The following is a 19,442-nucleotide window of genomic DNA, read 5'->3' as shown; positions in this document are numbered from 1 at the left end:
CTGCTACCCGGAACAGTTCAGCTGTAGATACACGGAGGTTCTTAAGCCACGAAATGCGGCGTCGGCCTCTGCTACACTTACCGTTGATCTTTCCTTCGACAACTTGTCGAATACTGTAGTTTTCTGATTTTAATACTACGCAGAACTTCTCGGTAATTTCCCATTTGATTGAGAACTTCAACATTTGTCACCCAGTCCAAGGAATTTTGAGGATGCGTCTATACAATCCCATCGCGAAAACTTCAACTGTGTTACATCTCTTGGTTTAGTATCCATACTTTCATACCATATTAATTTATTTATTTTCCCGACCATGACCGATCCTAATAGGATCATATGGGCGTCCAAAGAGTAGAGGTTTGTATTAACAGATTTTGTTTTTTTACGAGAAATAGATGTCAGCCACTTGCTCAACTTATTAGATCCATACCCTGACTCACACACAAATTGAAAAACAATATGTGCACTTGCCAGTCCCAGGATTCGAACCTGAGACCCACGGCGTGATAGTCCAACGCTTAAGCCGCGCGGCCACCGTGGGTTATTTAATTTTATTAGACACAGATAATTTGATACAAATAATTTAATATTTGTTTATAAAAGCAATATTAAAATGTATAAATGATACTTTGGTTTCTTTTATAATTAATTCAAAACAATGATTGTTTAATATTGCAGTGCAATATGAGATAATAATGTGATTAAGACAATTAATAACTACTAAATAATATTGTCTACAATAACAAATATATATTTATCTAAATAATATAATATTGTATTTATATATGATGCAGGGCTCCTTTACAATCAGTTCAGTACACATTAGTGGCCCAGCAAATGTAGAGAGTTAAATCATTTGATTCAGTTGTATTGAAATTTTTTCAAGTGTAAATAATCAAGTATCACATTGCACTCACCATTTATATTATTTTAAACATACAAAACTATTAAAATGCACAAAATTCGTGTTTGTTTTTTTATGTGCGTGTATTTATCGAGTAAAGGTAGATATTTTTTCTAAATTAATTAATAAATATTACCAAATATTTATTTAAAAGTTCCCAACGACTATAATAACTGAGGTGCTTAGAATTAAATGAGTACAAGTTACATATTATTATAATTTAAAAATAAGTGAAACAGGATTTCAACATAAATATGTAACAGCTTTGTATGAAAACTAATAATCCATTTTATTCACAATATTCAAATATATCCCATGGACATGGTGTATAAAAAATATCATTATTATTTTCATGGCAACTACATATAATATGATTGTTTTGGCCTGACTTCTTTTTTGAATAGTAAGAACATCGAGAATATTTTTTAGAATAATAATATGTACCTATTCAATATCGGTATTTTTTCTTGGTGTTCGCAATGGCCGAATGGTAATATGTCTGTTTGTGAAATTGTGGGTCTTGGAGTAGAATTCCATGTTTGGCAAATTTACATGTGTTTATACCCTGAGCATGGACATCAGTAGCGAAGGGTGAAGGTAGGCTGTTAAGATCCACCATAAATAGTGCATACTAAACTTTGTCAGTCATACGTATTTGTTTTTATTGAACTAAGACTATAATTTACAGATGGTGTTTTAAAAATCAATTCAGTCCTGCCTAAACCAAGCGATAATAGTTTTGGTATACTTTGGGCAATACGATAAAATTGTCCATACTTTTTCATTCATACCTATTTATTTTCGTTAGATTGATATTACACATATTGTTGGTTCATTTTTTTAAATTCATTAAGCCCTGCCTAAACCAAACTATAAGAGATAAAAAATATTATTCTATCTATAAAATATCCAAAGTTATGTATTATTTAATTGCATAATTTTAGATATTTTATAGTAAGATGTGTATTTTTTGACTATTATCTATTATGGTTTGGTTTCGCAGGGTTTAATTGAATTTTAAAAACTAACCAACACCATCTGTAAATAAATTATAGTCCTATTTCAATGAAAACAAATATGTCTGACAAAGTTTAGTGTGCACTATTTATGGCGGATCTTAACAGCCTACCTCCACCCTTCGCCACAGCAATATATGGATCGGATTGTAGAGCCGATGAAAGTGTTGAAAACAGTTATGAAGAATTAAAATAGCATGCTTAACTTAGAAGTAGATTTACTTACCAAAATGCACTTGTACTCGTTCAATCTTTGGCTTCTTGATTATTAAAAACTATTAGAATATGTTATGGTTTGTGTAAATTATGATTTTTCAGTGTACACCCAAACAGTGGAAGACAAGGGTATTGTTGATCTAAAAGCCGATTGGTACTACCCAGCCGATGGTATGTTTTCATATTTTATATATTTACAAATATTTTTTAATAGATATCTATAATTATTAATATATATTCAGGCAAATTAAAATCAAAACTTAGTTAAACATGGTAATTTATATGATTAGTTCTCAATATAATATCAGTTGCGAAGAGTAGAATTGGGTTGTGAAGATTGGACATAAATAGTACACATTTTGTTAGCCATATTTATTTTCATTGAACTTAGAATTAATACGTCATGCTGTTGACAGATGGTGTTGATAGTTTTTAACATTCAATAAAACCCTCAATTGGTAAAGCACATTGACGCGAATACAGTGGATTCGAAAAACACCAGGCATCGTATTTTTTTCAAAGATTTTTCCAGTAGATGTGTTTTCAAATTATGTATATTATGGTTTGGTTTAGGCAGGGTATTATTAAATTTTAAAAACTTACTAATATGTACCATCTGCAATTATTCATATACTAAGTTAAATGATAACAAAATATACTAGCCTTTTTACACGTGCATGGATTTATTGGTGGCAGTACGTATTGCCGCGACTATAACAATGAAATGCATATATCTATACACATGTAATATCGTGCAAGTTGCAAGACTGCATGCATGGATCAAAAAAATTAAGCGACTTCTGAAAGTTCATGTGATAGTTGCAATTTGTGCGACATATGCGCCTGCGCAGTAGAAAGATAGTGGCAAACTTGCCAGAAAAAAATACGAACTACACCACGCAGAACATTTTAACATTTACCGATTTTCACAACCTTTCAAATAACACCATACAGCAGGAACAAATGCGTTCTTTTACGCTTGAAGAATGAGATTGGCGAGACAGTCAGCCTTTTTGTGTGTAAACAGTTATTGTCATGATAGTTTTGGTTTATATTTTAATTGTATTTGTAACAATGAAAAGGGTTCAAGATAATCAACAAATTAGAGTAACACAATATGTACTTAATATTGAACTCCGTAATATAGGAGTACGCAATATTCCCAGTTGATTAATCCTTATTAATTTTAATTAACTTACAATACTTCTCATCCACAGAGAGCAACGTTACCATATTAGTTGACTATAGAGAAGGATTTTTATAAATATACTTACTATTAATAATATTATGACATTAAAAAAAATTATTTGGTTGCCACTTACCACTGCTTAGTAAACTTACTCGCATGCAGTTATAAAAAATTTAGTAATCCCAAAAAGATGTATTATTGGCTGCTTATCTAATCATTGTATTGTTATTTCATACACCCTAGAAATTGGCAAAGAAGTCTGATAGTAAAAGTGTAAAGTCATTTGTAGCTAACCTAATCAGTGTACCAGGGGTCAAGGCCCGAACAAAAACTAACGATAAGTGCGAGTGAGAAAGCATTTGCCATGCGTAATAATCTCAGCAATAAGCGTTAGAATAAGATAAAAGACATATGAATAAAAGAGAGGTTTTTGGACGTGCAGCTGGTAAATATTAGTTTGACTGTTGTGCATAGAGCAACCACTGCAAGTATTTATGTGACTTACTGAAAGGCAAGATGATCGTATAATTTTCTATACTATAGAACAGTGTTTCCCTACCTTATTTGTGCCATGCCCCACTTCAACGCTTCAAAAATCTTCATCCCCCCACCCCATACTTAACAAACAAATTTTGAAAAAAATGAATTGCTTCAAATAAAAAATGCACATAGACAATACTATTTTTAATTTAACTTTCGTAAGTAAGTACCTATGTATATTATATTAGATGCACAACTCGGAAGAAAATTATTGCGATCCTTGTGCTTGATGCGAGATGCAAAGAGTTTTTATGTGAGGTACTAATCCGGTAAACTCTTTATCAAAACGATGTCTTTTTTCAGTAACAAATCATTTTCAGCGCTAAAGCACCGCATTCAACTAAATATTACAATGGGAATGGCAACAGTACTTTTCTTGGAAAGTCGTGGTTGCAATATCAAAAAAATATTTTCGAAAATGCGTTTTTTAACAAAAAAAAATGTACCAAATATTAATGATTTAAACATGGCCACCCACAACATTCAAATTGCCCACCGGTGGGGCGTACGCCCCATGTTGGGAAACACTAAATCTATAGAGTCTATAGAGAAGTTACTAATATTAAAATTGAGGTTCAATTGTGTGTCATATGCAAAGAAAGCCGCTTCATATAGCCGGACCATACGATCATTCTTTAATATTATTGATAGAAATAATACTGAAATGTCATTTTGACATTTCATATTGATTTCCATAGTAACGCACATATATATTAATAATTTAGTTGCTAGAACCCCAGACCCCTAGCAACCAATAATAGTAAAACCGTAAAAAGTAAAATTTTTACGGATTTCTTCTGAAATAACTTTTCATACAAAACGGAATTAACTGAAAATGAATTCAATTCTACTTAAAGATGGCTAAAAGTATTAAAAGAATGTATTGGCATCGTGTTCTGATATATTCTGAAAGTTTCAAATGTCTAGCTAGTCGGGAAGTTAGTTAAAAATCGATTGCAAGATTTATATTGGATAAACAACCACTGGACAAACAAGAATATGACCTAATAAAAACGTTGTAAAAAAGCCGATTTCAAAAGTGAAAACAAAACTTGATTCTTTTTATAAAGCAGGTTTACGGAAAGCAAGCGCGTTGATATCGAACATTAACGTTACTCCACAACGGGTGTGTCTAGATATATCATCTGAAGACGAATAAATAGGATTTTGTTTGTGTTTTTATATAACAGACTTTCGGCTTTAATGGATACCTTCTCACCCACATCAGTCCGTTATAATATTAAGGTTCTACTGTAGTTAATTTTACATAATTTCGACATTCTATGCATCAAGCCTTATATTTTTCTTATGGTCTTTGTTTTACAACAAATTAATGGCGATTCCTTTTCTAGAAAAATGACACTGAATATACTATAATAATATGTTAATCCAAGCCTGTGTGGAATAATTTCAGGTGTTGAGAATTGGTCTGACGCATGTAAAGGAAAAAAACAGTCTCCGATCGATATAATGGACAATGACATAGAGAAGGAAGAATCGATTGAGCTAAAACTTTTTAATTACGAAAAGTATATTGTTGCCGAGTGTCAGAATAATGGACATACAGGTATTGACTATATTTGTTATTTATTTTCAGTTCAGTTCATATTTCAGTCATAAAATTAATTGTTTCATAAAATATAAATACTATCGATACTATATCGAATACTATCTGCTGGCTGGCTTAGTTATCGGTTTCAATGTGTGGGGACTATAAAATATAAAATTTTCATGAAAACATCATGTGTAAGATACGTTATTTGTTTTTAACAATAAATAAGAAACATTCTTTTTTCAAATAGTGCTACAGTCAATTATTAGTACCGAACAGCGGATCCATGCTGTCTTCGCAGGACGCTAGATTTGGGTTGGAATCCTCACCTAACCTAACCTAACCTAACCTAATCACATAGTGGTGGAATCTAATAATAATGATAAGGGAGCGGATTTATATGCAACAAAAAACATGATTATATGCATGCACATATACACTTAAAACCATTGAAATATGCACTGAAACCAAAGACATATGCAGTTAAAAATTGACATTTTTATGGGAAAATTTTGTAAATACCCACTTCACCCAATATTGCCGATAAAAAATCGAATAACAAATTAATAATCTTAAGCAATATAATACAATAACAAAAAAACACAAATAATCAATATAAAGTTAATCGATTACAATTTTCAAAATAGTTTGTTTACAAGTGGGTTCAAATAATTGAACAAGAAATGTAAAATGTAAATGTAAACTGTGGAAACTAAACACAACTTAAAAAAACAAAAACGACACACTTAACTATTCCTAAATACTATTTGCTGTTTTTTTTGTCCGAAAAAATAAGTTACAATATTTTTTTCAATATTCTCTGGCATTAAATTTTCCGCATATCTGTCTGTATTTTGTTTATATGCGGAAAATGATCTCTCAACGTCCAGAGGTGATAGCGCAAAATTTAAATAAAGGTGCCCGAGTTGACTTCACTTTTTCTAATAAATTGATGAAATGCTCGGGGATGCCATTAAAAATGCAAGTGCATCTACCTGATTTAGTTATGTTTCGATAAAATTATAAATGCAAAAGCCCTAAAATATGCATTTATTAATGAAATATGCACTAATGTCTCAAATATGCATTTATATGCACAATAAAATTTTATTTTTCGATTATGCGTCTTTCGAAACTGATTTCTGTGCAACTCCCATGGCTATGCATACACCCTAACTTGACATCCACTAGCATATAAATCCAAGCCCTAATAATGATACACTTTGATGCTTGATTACTCACTGTAATAGGTATTTGTCACATGTTGGATGGATGGCAAAGTATGGTATTGGATCGAGAACACATTTATGAAAATGATATATCCATGATTACATCAAATTTTTAAACATTGTGCTCCATTCAAATTGATTTGAAATTGCTATGTTATCCAAGATCTGTTAGCGTACTTGATCACTGCCAGAGCCGAGTTAACTTGTCAAAGAATGTATGTTGCGTCAGGCTATGGACAAGTTAGCTCGTGCGTTCTTGTAAACGTCATAACTTCTGAATAAACTGTTTGTGTATATTTTATAAACAATATTTATCATTTAAAACTATAGAAACTTAAACATAAACTTGAGAAACATGTTTATTTGGTAAGCTTTCACAAATATTTATCATTCTGTTCCTATTTCATATTTTTTAAGATGCTTATTTTATTCCGAAAATAGCTGGCCTACATGATGTGTCCACGTAGTAAAAATTGGCTGACAGTTCATAGTATTAGATGACATTCAAATTTAAAATATATAATAATACATTTAACAAAATAAGTACTTATTCATTATAAATATTTTATCCGTTGATTAGTATAAATACATATTTTTCTCATCATACTCGATTATACCGGTAGTCAAGTGATAAAGCGCCCAAATTCGGCGTGGAAACTACTATCTGTGTGAATGGTATTGCTAAAAAATTCTGGTTTTTTTTTTGTTGGTTTTAATTTGGTTGTAAATTAATGTTGACAAAACGTTGATACTTGAAAACCGCGACCGCGATATAATTTTTCGAGGTAGGTTCACGATACAAACATCGTATTTTACATTAAAAATACTGAAAATTGTATCACGTCAGTAGCGAAGGGTGGAGGTAGGCTATTAAGATCTGCCATAAATAGTGCATAGTAATTTTTGTTAGCGATACGTATTTGTTTTTATTGAACTGAGACTACAATTTACAGATAGTGTTAGTTAGTTTTCAAAAATCAATTAAGCCTTGCCTAAACCAAACCATAATAGTTTTCGTATATTTTGGGTAATATGACAAAATAATGCAAACTTTTTCATGCATACTTATTTGTTTTCGTTGGATTAAGAATACATACGAGGGTGGGTCAATAAGTCCTTAGAAAAGCCGACAAGTGGCGCGACTAGTACTGTAAGCGGTTTGTTTTCATGCAGCGGCACTACCGATTCAGTATGCTGCGAAGTTTCAATCAGATTGGTCGGGTTGTTGTGTGTTTTTCGTACATTTAAAAAAAAAATTTGCTTGTGGAAAATGGAAAAATGGAAAATGGAGAAAATTGAGTTTAGAGCTGTTATTAAACATTTTAATATAAAAGGCTTAACAGCAAAGGAAATAAAAAATGAGTTGGATTTAGTTCACGGTATATCTGCTCCTTCACTTGCAACTATTTATAACTGGTTAAATGAATTTAAACGTGGTCGTACATCAACAAAGGATGAACCACGCTCAGGACGTCCTGTAGAGGTGACTACACCAGACATGATCAATAAAATCCACGATATGGTGTTAAGTGACCGAAGATTAAAGTTGAGTGAGATAATTGAGGTTACAGGGATCTCAAAAGGTAGCGTCATTTCTATTTTACATGACAAATTGGGCATGAAAAATATTTCTGCAAGATGGGTGCCGCGTTTGCTCACAGTCGACAATAAACGCAATAGGGTGGTGGCCTCTAAAGCCCTGTTGTCGCTCATGCAACGCAATCCGGATGAATTTTTTCGTCGCTTTGTGACTGTAGATGAAACATGGATACACCACTATACTCCCGAGACGAAAGAACAGTCAAAGCAGTGGATTGCGAAGACAAACCATGTCTAAAGAAGGCGAAAACCGTAAAATCAGCTGGTAAGGTTATGGCTACTGTATTTTGGGATGCACGTGAAATTATTTTCGTTGACTATTTGGAAAAAGGATAAACAATAACAGGGGATTATTATGCATCTTTATTGGACCAGCTAAAAAACGAAATTGAAGAAAAATGGCCTCATTTAAACAGGAAAAAAATCCTCTTTCATCAGGACAATGCCCGTGTTCACACATGTTTACGATCAATGGCTAAAATTGAAGAATTGAAGTTCGAATTGGTCGACCACCCACCGTATTCGCCAGATTTAGCCCCCCCCCAGTGACTTTTTCCTTTTCCCAAACTTAAAAAAATGGCTAAGTGGACAACGTTTTTTTTCAAATGAAGAAGTCATCGATCGGACAAATGCTTATTTTGAGGACCTTCCGAAAACTTATTTTTCTGACGGTTTAAAAAAAATTGAGAAACGTCTAACCAAGTGTATTGAGCTCCAAGGAGATTATGTTGAGAAATAAAAAAAAAATACAAAAATAAAAACTGTTTTAATGCTTTTTTCTAAGGAATTATTGACCCACCCTCGTATTACAAGTCATATTGTTGGTTCATTTTTTTGAATTCATTTCCAGCCTAAACCAAACTATAATAGATAAAATTATTATTCCATCTATAAAATATCCAAAGTTATGTGTGATTTAATTGCATAATTTTAGATATTTTATAGATAGACGAGTATTTTTTGACTATTATCTATTATGGCTTGGTGTCCGCAGGGTTTAATTGAATTTTAAAAACTTACCAACACCATCTGTAAATTGTAATCTTATTTTAATGAAAACAAATACGTATGACTGACAAAGTTAAATGTGCACTATTTATGGCGGATCTTAACAGCCTACCTCCACCCTTCACCACTGAATTACGTCATTTACGGACAACATTATGATCCTTATTTTGTCTATAATACCACAGATATAATATCACATTAACTTTTTAAGTTGTGATTTTCTGTTTTTGTCACACTAGTTTGTTTGACAGTTACCGTTTCTAATAGCATTTGACAATTTGTCATTATAATTTAATAATAAATTTAAGATGGTGGCTTTCAGTGAATATTAAGATAAATTCTGAAGACCATGTTTACATCATCGGCGGGGATTATGAAGAGAAATTTGTGTTGCAGCAAATTCACTTCCACTGGAATTCTGAACACAAAATAAACGGTGAAAGGTTTGGAATTTTATTATTACCTACATTTACTTTCTCAGTAATCCGCCACTCCAAAAACCAGACAAGTGTCCAATAAGTAAAAGTGACGGATTATAGTGCATACATACAGAACAGCCGAATATAATATATATCCGCCAGGCATGGCCCCCACAATGGAGGGGCTGACAGGGCTCTAGCCTGGGGGCCGGGGTCAGGGGACCTGGTGTGCCGAATCTGCCACATAAGTGAGATAAACACACATTCTCTCATTGCAATTGAATTGAAGTTTATTCGCTAATGTTAATATTTTAAAATATATGGTTTTGCAATGCAATTTTTAGTTGAGTGTCGATACTCGACAACTTCATAATTGATGTAGGTCTTAATATTACCGTGAAGACAAAAAGCGTCACTCTGCCTTTAACCTTAGCGATAGGTAGGGGGCCTGATAAAAATCCTAGCCTGGGGGCCCACTTCAGGGCGAGGGCCATGGCGCCAGGTAAGTTCCCTGAAAATTTTACAAAATATGTCAGGGGTTCCCCCAACCAAAAAAAATTGGAATCACTGATATAGATAGTCACTGTGTTTTATGTAGAATTTTATTCCCCAAAGTAAAGTTTACTGTAAATTTGAGATTTACCAGCCTCGAATGGTTTCAGTTATCCAATGGAAGTTCATTTTGTTCACGGCTTGGAGAAAAATAGAAGTAAAAGACACGGAGGTGTTGCCCAAGACGACTCTCTTCACGTCTTAGCCGTGTTATATAAGGTAAAGAATGTTGCCAGTGGTTAATAATAATTGAAGTGATCAGAGTGGCGTAATATAACCCATGAATTGCTGGTTTAATCACGCAAAGCACATGTTGTTATTTTATAATTTTTCAGAGAATTGACACAACAGGTCGAGCAACCATTTGTCCAACCTGTACATTAAATAGTAATTTTTACACCAATCTGCATACACAGGAATGAGTGAAAATTAATTCATTCTTGTAAACGCTCAAAAGTCAGGTTTTTAGATTTTTTTTTTATATAGAAATTTCATTTTAATTTATCTAAAGTGCGACGCTAATTTTGTTATTTATTTCTAAGTTAGGATTCTTGAATAATAGTTTCACACATTCAACTTATTACTATCCCAATACTATTTATAGATGTCGCTAGTTTTTCGCATTGTAATCTTAATAGAAACGAATGAAAGAATAAAATAAGTGGCTTAAGCGTTGGACTATCATGCCGTGGGTCTCAGGTTCGAATCCTGGGTCTGGCAAGTACACAATATATTGTTTTTCAATTTGTGTGTGAGTCAGGGTATGGACCTATTAGGTTGAGCAAGTGGCTGACATCCATTTCTCTTAAAAAAAAAAATCTGTTAATACAAACCTCTACTCTGTGGAGGCCCATATGATCCTATTAGGATCGGACATGGTCGGAAAAAAAAAAAAAAATATATAAATTATATTATATTTATAACTTGTTTTTTGAAACCAAGAGGTTGTATCGTCAGATTTTTGTTTTTTATGAAAAATGTATGTTAGCCACTTGTTCAACCTATTAAGTCCATACTCCGGGTCCAAACACACATTAAAAAACAACATATGATTTTTTTACAGACCCGGGACCCACGACATTCTAGACCAGTTGTGTAACCGCTCAGCCATCGTGAATAATTTATTTTTAATTGTTTAGTACCAACTCTTCATGACTACTTTCAATGGCTGATCATTTTCACATCTTCTGTTTCTTCTTGATAGTCCATGTCCGCTCTTCAGATGGAGCATATGGACGCCTTATAGTGACACAAAATCTTGCCAATCTTCGTATCCTCTCAGGTCATACCAGCATCCCACAGTTAATATCATAGAGATATAAAATAAAAAGTGTGGCAAAGAATCGGCTTTCTCACACAGCTGAATGAAGCAGGCCAACAATAGCCGACAACTTACGAGAAATAGCGACACGATAAAAAAAAATCAGGGCATCACGGCGGATATACTTTGGTCATTATAACCTACCCATATAATATTATGTTAACGTGGAAATTTTGCCGCAACTCGATTATCAGCCCGCCTCACCATACGTTTTCACCATACTAGCCTGCTTCACCATACTTTCATATAACATGCCGCCCCTAGGTTAATATACTACATACGTGTCATTTAACAGCTGGAGATTAGTTTACTTGGAGAAAATGCAGACCCTCTTGAGACCATACCATGCTCTCATTGACTTAACATACAATGTTTACTTTTTCTGATTCCAGTTGTCAACTACAAACAACACACACATTACCAATGTTGTGGACATATTTGCGTCTGTTTCAACGGTAGGCCAGAGAAATTCGCTGATTTTTTCACCCAAGTAAGGAAATAAATTTATAAATAAAGAATTTTACATTTTTAAATCTTGTGAATTATTCGTTGAATAAAAAAATAGTTGAATGGTTCAGAACTCTTCAGTTTCGTTGAATTTCTAATTAACCCATTGAAGACAGATTTAAAAGGAGAAAAACTTTACCAACAGCCAGATTTAAAAGAGTATATTAAAACTGTTACAACTACAGGAGGACCTCGACTTTGTGCTGAAAAGGTGTGCGAATGTTGAATGTTCGAAAGTAGAGGGAAGTAAAAAAAATTAAATTGTGTGTATTTTGAAATATTTATTTATCAAGTAAATATAAGATGTTTAAGAGACATGTTTAAGTGGGGTTTGCGGGTGTTTCCCTTAAAAAGTTACCAAGAGGTAGCTCTTTGCCACGCTTCTTTTTCTTATTTTAAATAAAATATTTTAAATGGTAAATCATTAACTTTACAACATTGCTTAACTGCTGGCACGAAATGTAAAGTGAACCAATCGTTTAATATTAACGCAGTAAACCCAGGTTTTTTTATTTGATTACTGTAAGCAATTCTTTATCCTTCCATTTCAATGCTCTGGGATTTTCTGGTTGATAAATTAACATTGGCATCAATTTTAAATCACCAGCCAAGTTTCCACCAAGAAGCAATGTCAATCGGTTTTTAGAAGGTTTATGCCCTGGGGCAACTGATTCTTCCTTAGATAAGAATGTACGACTAGGCATTTTTTTCCAAAATAAACCTGTGTCATCTACATTAAATATTTGGCTAGAGGAATATTCTCCATCTTCAATAATTTTGGATAATGAGGAAATAAATTCTTTTGCAGCATCTTTATCCGCATCAGCCGATTTTCCAGTGAATTTAATATAAACCAACTGTTACTTGCTTGAAAAATCGTGTTAGAATCTTCTTTTTCTAGCCTTCCAATCTTTGTACAAACTAAGAGCCTTCGCTTGAATAATTGAAATATTCAGAGGGACATCTTTTTGATGTCCATGATCCATGATGACAAATATTTTTCCATTTCATCCATCACTATGCCGTGTCCTTTAGAAACAACCTTTAAAGATAATATATTTCCACAATTTTGAACGTATTCCTTAATTTTATTTTTATTTTTCAAAATTGAACATATCGTAGTAGACCTGTTTGTATCATACGAACGTCCAATTGAAGCAAAAGATTCACCGCAATCAGAACGTCATGTGAAGTTTATAAGTCCTTGATTTCTTTTTGTTCGTATCAATACTGCAGTTTTTCCGTTTCTCACTCATGTTTATAAATTTTTAGGGTGAAGTATTTCAAATGAAGAAAATTAACAAAACGCACAACATGACACGCCCGCACGCGCTCCTGCTCAAGACACCTATCCTAGCTAGCTCACAAGCAAAGTGACGGGTGCGAGCAGGATGCAAGTGACGCAAGAAATGCACTTGCTTGTGAGTGAGCGAGAAGGGGATATCTTAACCCCACGGCCAGCGCGACGTTTTAAAAAAACGATTTTTTTTGAAATGTGCGAAATAGCGAATTGTGCGAAAGTCGAACGTTCGTAAGTCGAGGTCCGCCTGTATTGTATGATATGTTAAATTTCAATATGTATTCTTTTAAAACTTGTGTGCATAGTAAAACGCTTTAATTTACACTAGGTACTGTTTTAAATATGTAGGTAAACTTTTAAGGTTTTAAGAAATATCTAATATTAAACTTTTTAATTAACTATTTTCTTTATTCAACGAATAATTATTCACAAGATTTGAATGTAACATTCTAATTATTGAACATACATTAACATTAACACTTCTGAGAAAATATATCGTCGCTATAGGATTGGTTTGTGGAATATCCGTTTTTGTCGAAATCAACCTTTTATTGCAGAATGATTTTTTGTATCTAAATGGACCATAACCATCCTTTTCTTTAAATTTCTTTGTAATGAAAACAGCATTCATATGCTGTAAAAACAACAATTTAAATACCTTCATGTATTTAAATATAGGATAATCAAATTTGTTTTTCGTCTCCTGAACATTTGACATTTGGTCTATTCGACAAACCAATCCTACAGCGACGGTATTATAACCAAAAGAAAAAATCTTTTTAAAAAAAGTAAGACACCCCCGCAGGAATCGAACCTGCATCTCTCGAGTATCGCGCCCATGCACATAGACCACTATGCTAATGGCGTCATACTTAATTGTGACAAATTTTAAGTAATAGCTTTTAATACTCTCTGAAGCGTTTTCCAAATTGAGGTACTATTGGCGATCGGCTTTTGTATTACAGAAAGTATTGTAAACATAAAGAAATATCAATATTTTTGATATTATTAACACAAATTATTTGAGAAGAAAACCTCATTCACAGGATTTTACAAACTGTTATGTAGAATTTACAATACTTTAATTGGAATTTACTTGGTCACTATTGGATTCATATTCTTTCAACCTTCAGTTCCTCAAATAATGAAATAGTTTACAGGGTCCATGTCGTTGATTACGCTTACATTTGTTTTAAATCTCAGAGCACCAAGTTATTCCTTTTTCAAAAAATATTTATTATTCGAATATCTACATGTTTTATGGTTTGAATGTTGCTATAAAAAATATTATTATCCTTTTTACAGACAACTCCTGCCAGATAACACAAATGAATATTATAGGTATTTTGGATCTCTAACAACTCCAGGTTGTAACGAAGTTGTTCAGTGGACAATATTCTCATCTCACGTAGAAATCTCACAAGAACAGGTTAGTTACAAGCATCTTATATATCACGCATGTCCAACTTCAATTAGACTGAGATTTAATATCCAGTATCAAAACACATCATCATTCTTCAACTCCGATAAATGGAATATATTTGGTTAAAGTCAATTAAACAGCAAAACTTGTCTGTGATCATCATAAAGATATACTCAATTTCCCAATCTTCGTGAAAATTATAAGTTTTGGTCTTCTATTGGGTATGCCTTGCACAAACCATTCTTCTACTGTATAAAGAACCTACGGCGCGACGGTAAGGGGTAACTAGATCTCAATTTCTCACATCATCTCCTTCTCTCACCCTGCGACAGGCCGTGAGTGATACAATATGGATCAAGCAGTGACTAAGGGTGAAGACACTAAATATTGTATCATACGTAGGTATTTGTCTTCCTTGAAGTAAATATACAATTTTCAAAAAGTATTGGTTAGTTTTAAATATCAATTAAACCCTGGCTAAACGAAATCATAATAGTTTTCGTATGCTATAGGCCAGAGAGGGGCAAACTGCGGCCCACGCGCCGCATGTGGCTCGCCGGGTGTTTTTTGCGGCCCGCCATCATTAATTGTACTTCTGATTACGAATAACTTTTTTATAATTTAATAAAGAAATATAGATATAGATTAAAATTTGTTTAGCAATAGTACGCGATCCATTTTCAATAGATATTGATAGTGTACCGACAGAGCTACAACTTGAGATTATTGATCTGCAGTTTGACACTGATTTAAGAGAATTGCATCGTCGTGAAGAAATCTCCAAATTTTACAATGCCCTTAATTCAGACAAATTCGACCAACTTAAAGATTATGCAAGAAAAATGTTCGTTATTTTTGGATCAACCTATCCATGTGAACAAACATTTTCGATCATGAACCTCAATAAAAATTCTTAACGATCAAATATTTCCGATCCCCATTTTGCAGTTTTGAGAATATCAACTACAAAATTAACACCTGAATTTAAAAAAATGTACAACAGTTTCATTCTTCTCATTATTTTTTTTGTAATGTTTATTTTTCGTGATAATAAATAGTGTATATCTAAAAATGGTATTTTACTTGCGGCCCGTCGCTCATTTTGAATTCTTGAATTTGGCCCTCCATCCAAAAAGTTTGCCCCCCCCTGCTATTTATAGGCAATCTGACAAAAAAGTAGTGCACACTTTTCAGTCATACCAATTTCATACCATTTTAAAAACTAACCAACACTATTTGCAAATTGTAGTCTTAGTTCAAAGTGTGCACTATTTATGTCGGATTCCACAGCCTACCTCTACTCTTCGTCACCGGAATATAATACACGGTAAAGCACCAATACTGCTACAGAAAAAAAAACAAAAAAGTTCAATGAAAACAAATACAAATACGTATGACTGACAAAGTTTAGTGTGCACTATTTATGTTGCATCTTAACAACCTACCTCCACCCTTCGCCACTGGAATCAAGTGATACGACGAGGCATTGCCCACTAAAGAAGGAAGCTGATACATTGCACGACTGGTCCTACTTTTCGCCCCTCCCGTTGTCTATGGATGACCTGTCATTGTCTATAGAGTGCACATACTGACGTGTCTGTCGTGTTCACAGAGGGAATGGTTTGATTTAAATAGATGAGTTATGATAAATAATACACTAGCATTAACACACCTTCTACAAATGTAATGCATAGATCAATGCTACATATTTTTAGGAAATCGATATTACCACCGGTTTTTGTGTGAAGGACTAGTCTCACTTTGACAGCTCATGAATAACACGAATGTATATTATTTATAAATAACACTGATAGTTAATATATTTGATTTGAGATTTTCTTATAATTCAATTTGAAACGAGAAAGGGCGAATCAATATGTCAAGCAATCTGGGATCTGATTTTGACAGCTGAAAAGTGGACCACTCGTTGCTTGTGCAAAAAGTTATGCTCAGGCTTTATTAATCTCAAGATGGCGGTGGACGAGGTCATACAGGTTTCCAAAAAGTTAATTTGAAAACAACTTTCACATAGCTGGTTAAGGTAAAAATAATAAAAAAAAAAAATTTGGCAGCAGTAAAAAATTATATAGAATTAGGTGTCAACTTTATAGACAATCTTTTTCTGTTATCATACATGTAGCATGTTCTTAAATAATTATAGTAGCCAGCATAAAGCTTTTAATAGTTAACAAGAATTTAGACTTTTTTTGTACATCCTCAAATGGGATTTCTACCCAGATATATAATTATAGTGTTGATTAAATTATTAAGTGTTAACATGAAACTGAATTAATCCTATTGTGGAATGTTACATGGCTCGGACGGCGATAAAAATGTAATAAATACAATAAGTACGGTAAGGCTTCTGATCAACAATTTAAATTTTCTGTGGTATCAATTTTAGAAATTTATACATGCATTTGTTCACGATTTGCGATAAAAAAATTTAGCAAAAAATGGCTCTCTTGATCCCCCTCTTGCTCCATTATCACATTTTATGAACCTTCCCCCCCCCCCCCCCCCCAATTATCGACAATCCAAATTATCAATTTTACTTCAATGTGAACACGGGGGGAAAAAAATGGTTTTGTAACGTCACGCCTTTTGCTAAACACCATCCCTGCCAAGAGATATTATATTTGACCCCTCCACGCATTAGGACTGAGATCATATCATCGGTGTTTTGTAAAAAGGGCGAATTAACCAAAATGCTATTTTACAGAAGGAGGATTTTTAACTTTTGACATTTATTTGTTAACTACCTGTGGATGATTATAAATGTCTAACAAGTTTATAATAAAGCTTAGAAAGAATACTGCCCTTATAATATAATATTTTAAAAGGCCTAATATGTCACATTCGCTTTTTATTCATAATACTAAGTGGATATTCGCCCTTACGATTATCGTTTTTAAGTGCTTTCCTGTGGAGATACAAATTCGCCGGTTTTATACAACAAAGCTAGTGAGGTACATATTGTTTTTTCATTAAAATCTCAATTTCGCCAAAATAGTTGATTCGCCCTTTTTACAAAACACTGACGGTATATTGATAACCCTATGGGACATGTTAGCTTACCTGGTTTTCTCTCGGTATCCTGTGGGGTCAATCTGCTTCTGGATATGATTAGATACTCATGAAAATAATATAGAGCTCTTTTTTCCCCTCAATATCACTTAGTAAGTTCTACAGTTGAGACAAGTGTATTAATTTTTATTTCATCTAATGTATGTCATATGTCACCTTGTTGAAGTATTTTATTCATCCGGTCGAATCACTGCCTCGGAGTAGAAGATGGTCAAAATTTAGATTATCAAATTGACCTGTCAAATAAAGCAGGCGGCCAATTGTGTAGCATATAAACATTAGTTTAATTTTATTGTTGTTTATTATTTCAGTACGATGTCATATGGAAAACGAAAACCTTCAACGGAAGTTTTACCAAGAATGCTCGCCACACTCAACCTCTCAACGACCGCACTCTCAAGTTCATGTCATCCTCAACAGATTACTCTCAAACAATTACGAACACGCTTCTATTAATCGTTTCAGTGAAAACATTAACAATCTTTCTCTAAAAATTCAAATTTAACTTAACCATTTGACTGATTGTTTTTTTTTCAATCCCAAGCGGGTTTCGAACTCACATGTTTCTCAGTCTGGGTAAGTCCTTCGACACCTCAGATGTGACGTAATTATTAGAAATTAATCGCAAGAAAAACAGATGGATGGATGATAAGAGCACTCTCCCATAGGCAATGAAAGGTGAAGATGAAGATTGAAATCCAATTTGTTGCAAATTTAATAATAGATTTGTTTCCAAGGTTCAAAATTATGTATTTTTATTAATCATTATTATTGATAAAGCTTTTAGCGGAAGAAATGTAATGTTTTGTAGCTGAATGATAATCAATTGAATTAATATCCAAAATGGCCACCAGCGCCGATAAAGACCCATACATACCAAGACATAAAGACCTAAATCATATATATCTTTCTTATCACTGAGGATCATGACTTTGAACATCTGACAGCTTTCTCATATTATCTATTCACCCAAGAAATTGGGTTCACGCCCAGGATAGCAGAATCCGGTTGATAGATCGGGTTGAGAATCATTTAAGACATCTGTAGTGTGTGACCAAGCCAGGTCCAACATCGATTCTTTATATTCGTCACATGATGATTCAAGAAGCTGTATGGTCTGCTCTCTTTTCTCCTTGTTACTTAAAAGTCATTGCACCCACACACCAAGTATCCTATGTAATCATTTATTTTCGAATCTTAGTATGCAGTTGCTCTGTACCTTAGTAGGGTGTCATGACTCGCTACCGTAAACTATAATTTCTTGGTTAAGAAATCCGACTATAATCTTAGCAACCATTGATTTTAGACTAGTATTCTTTTCGTATAAACATATTATTGGTAATCAGTCAACTAGTTAAATGAATATGATTTTCTGTTAATTTTATCGCGTAGGTATTTATTATTTTTTTGGTTGTGAAGCCTTTGAGAAACAATATGGTTATCCCTCCATTAATGTGGTTGTTTGCTGCTGTTCCCATTGCATTCATCTCCCTCAAATACATCTAGTATGTATGTTCTTATCAAGATATTTTTAACATACAATATAACCTTATAATCCAAGATTATACAAATTACGATTT

General features: G+C 33.2%; 1 protein-coding gene across 1 annotated transcript; it reads left to right on the top strand.

Annotated features, from left to right (window-relative positions):
* The first annotated feature begins 809 nt into the window (after nucleotides 1–809).
* LOC147073362 (carbonic anhydrase 1-like) lies at nucleotides 810–18,495 on the top strand. The gene is made up of 8 exons (XM_085945452.1): nucleotides 810–1,004; nucleotides 2,239–2,307; nucleotides 5,280–5,432; nucleotides 9,576–9,696; nucleotides 10,335–10,443; nucleotides 11,938–12,035; nucleotides 14,658–14,781; nucleotides 18,174–18,495. Exons 1-8 carry the CDS (start codon nucleotides 953–955, stop codon nucleotides 18,351–18,353), a joined length of 906 nt encoding a protein of 301 aa, XP_085801578.1. The 5' UTR covers nucleotides 810–952; the 3' UTR covers nucleotides 18,354–18,495.
* Nucleotides 18,496–19,442: the final 947 nt, after the last annotated feature.

The sequence above is a fragment of the Rhyacophila brunnea genome, unplaced genomic scaffold, assembly GCF_057557595.1.
Source record: "Rhyacophila brunnea isolate RB1 unplaced genomic scaffold, BYU_Rbru_1.0 scaffold_18, whole genome shotgun sequence".
Taxonomy (NCBI): Eukaryota; Metazoa; Arthropoda; class Insecta; order Trichoptera; family Rhyacophilidae; genus Rhyacophila; species Rhyacophila brunnea.
The sequence above is the reverse complement of the archived record's forward strand: the minus strand, read 5'-3'. Positions and strand labels throughout refer to the sequence as shown.

What these genes read in the sequence shown, in the direction of transcription:
- LOC147073362 (XM_085945452.1), top strand. Translation starts at nt 953, where the DNA reads ATGCACAAAATTCGTGTTTGTTTTTTTATGTGCGTGTATTTATCGAGT. An exon ending in TCAGAATAATGGACATACAG is followed by an intron (nt 5,433 to 9,575) that starts GTATTGACTATA and finishes GGTGGCTTTCAG; the next exon opens with TGAATATTAAGATAAATTCT. An exon ending in TAGAAATCTCACAAGAACAG is followed by an intron (nt 14,782 to 18,173) that starts GTTAGTTACAAG and finishes TTATTATTTCAG; the next exon opens with TACGATGTCATATGGAAAAC.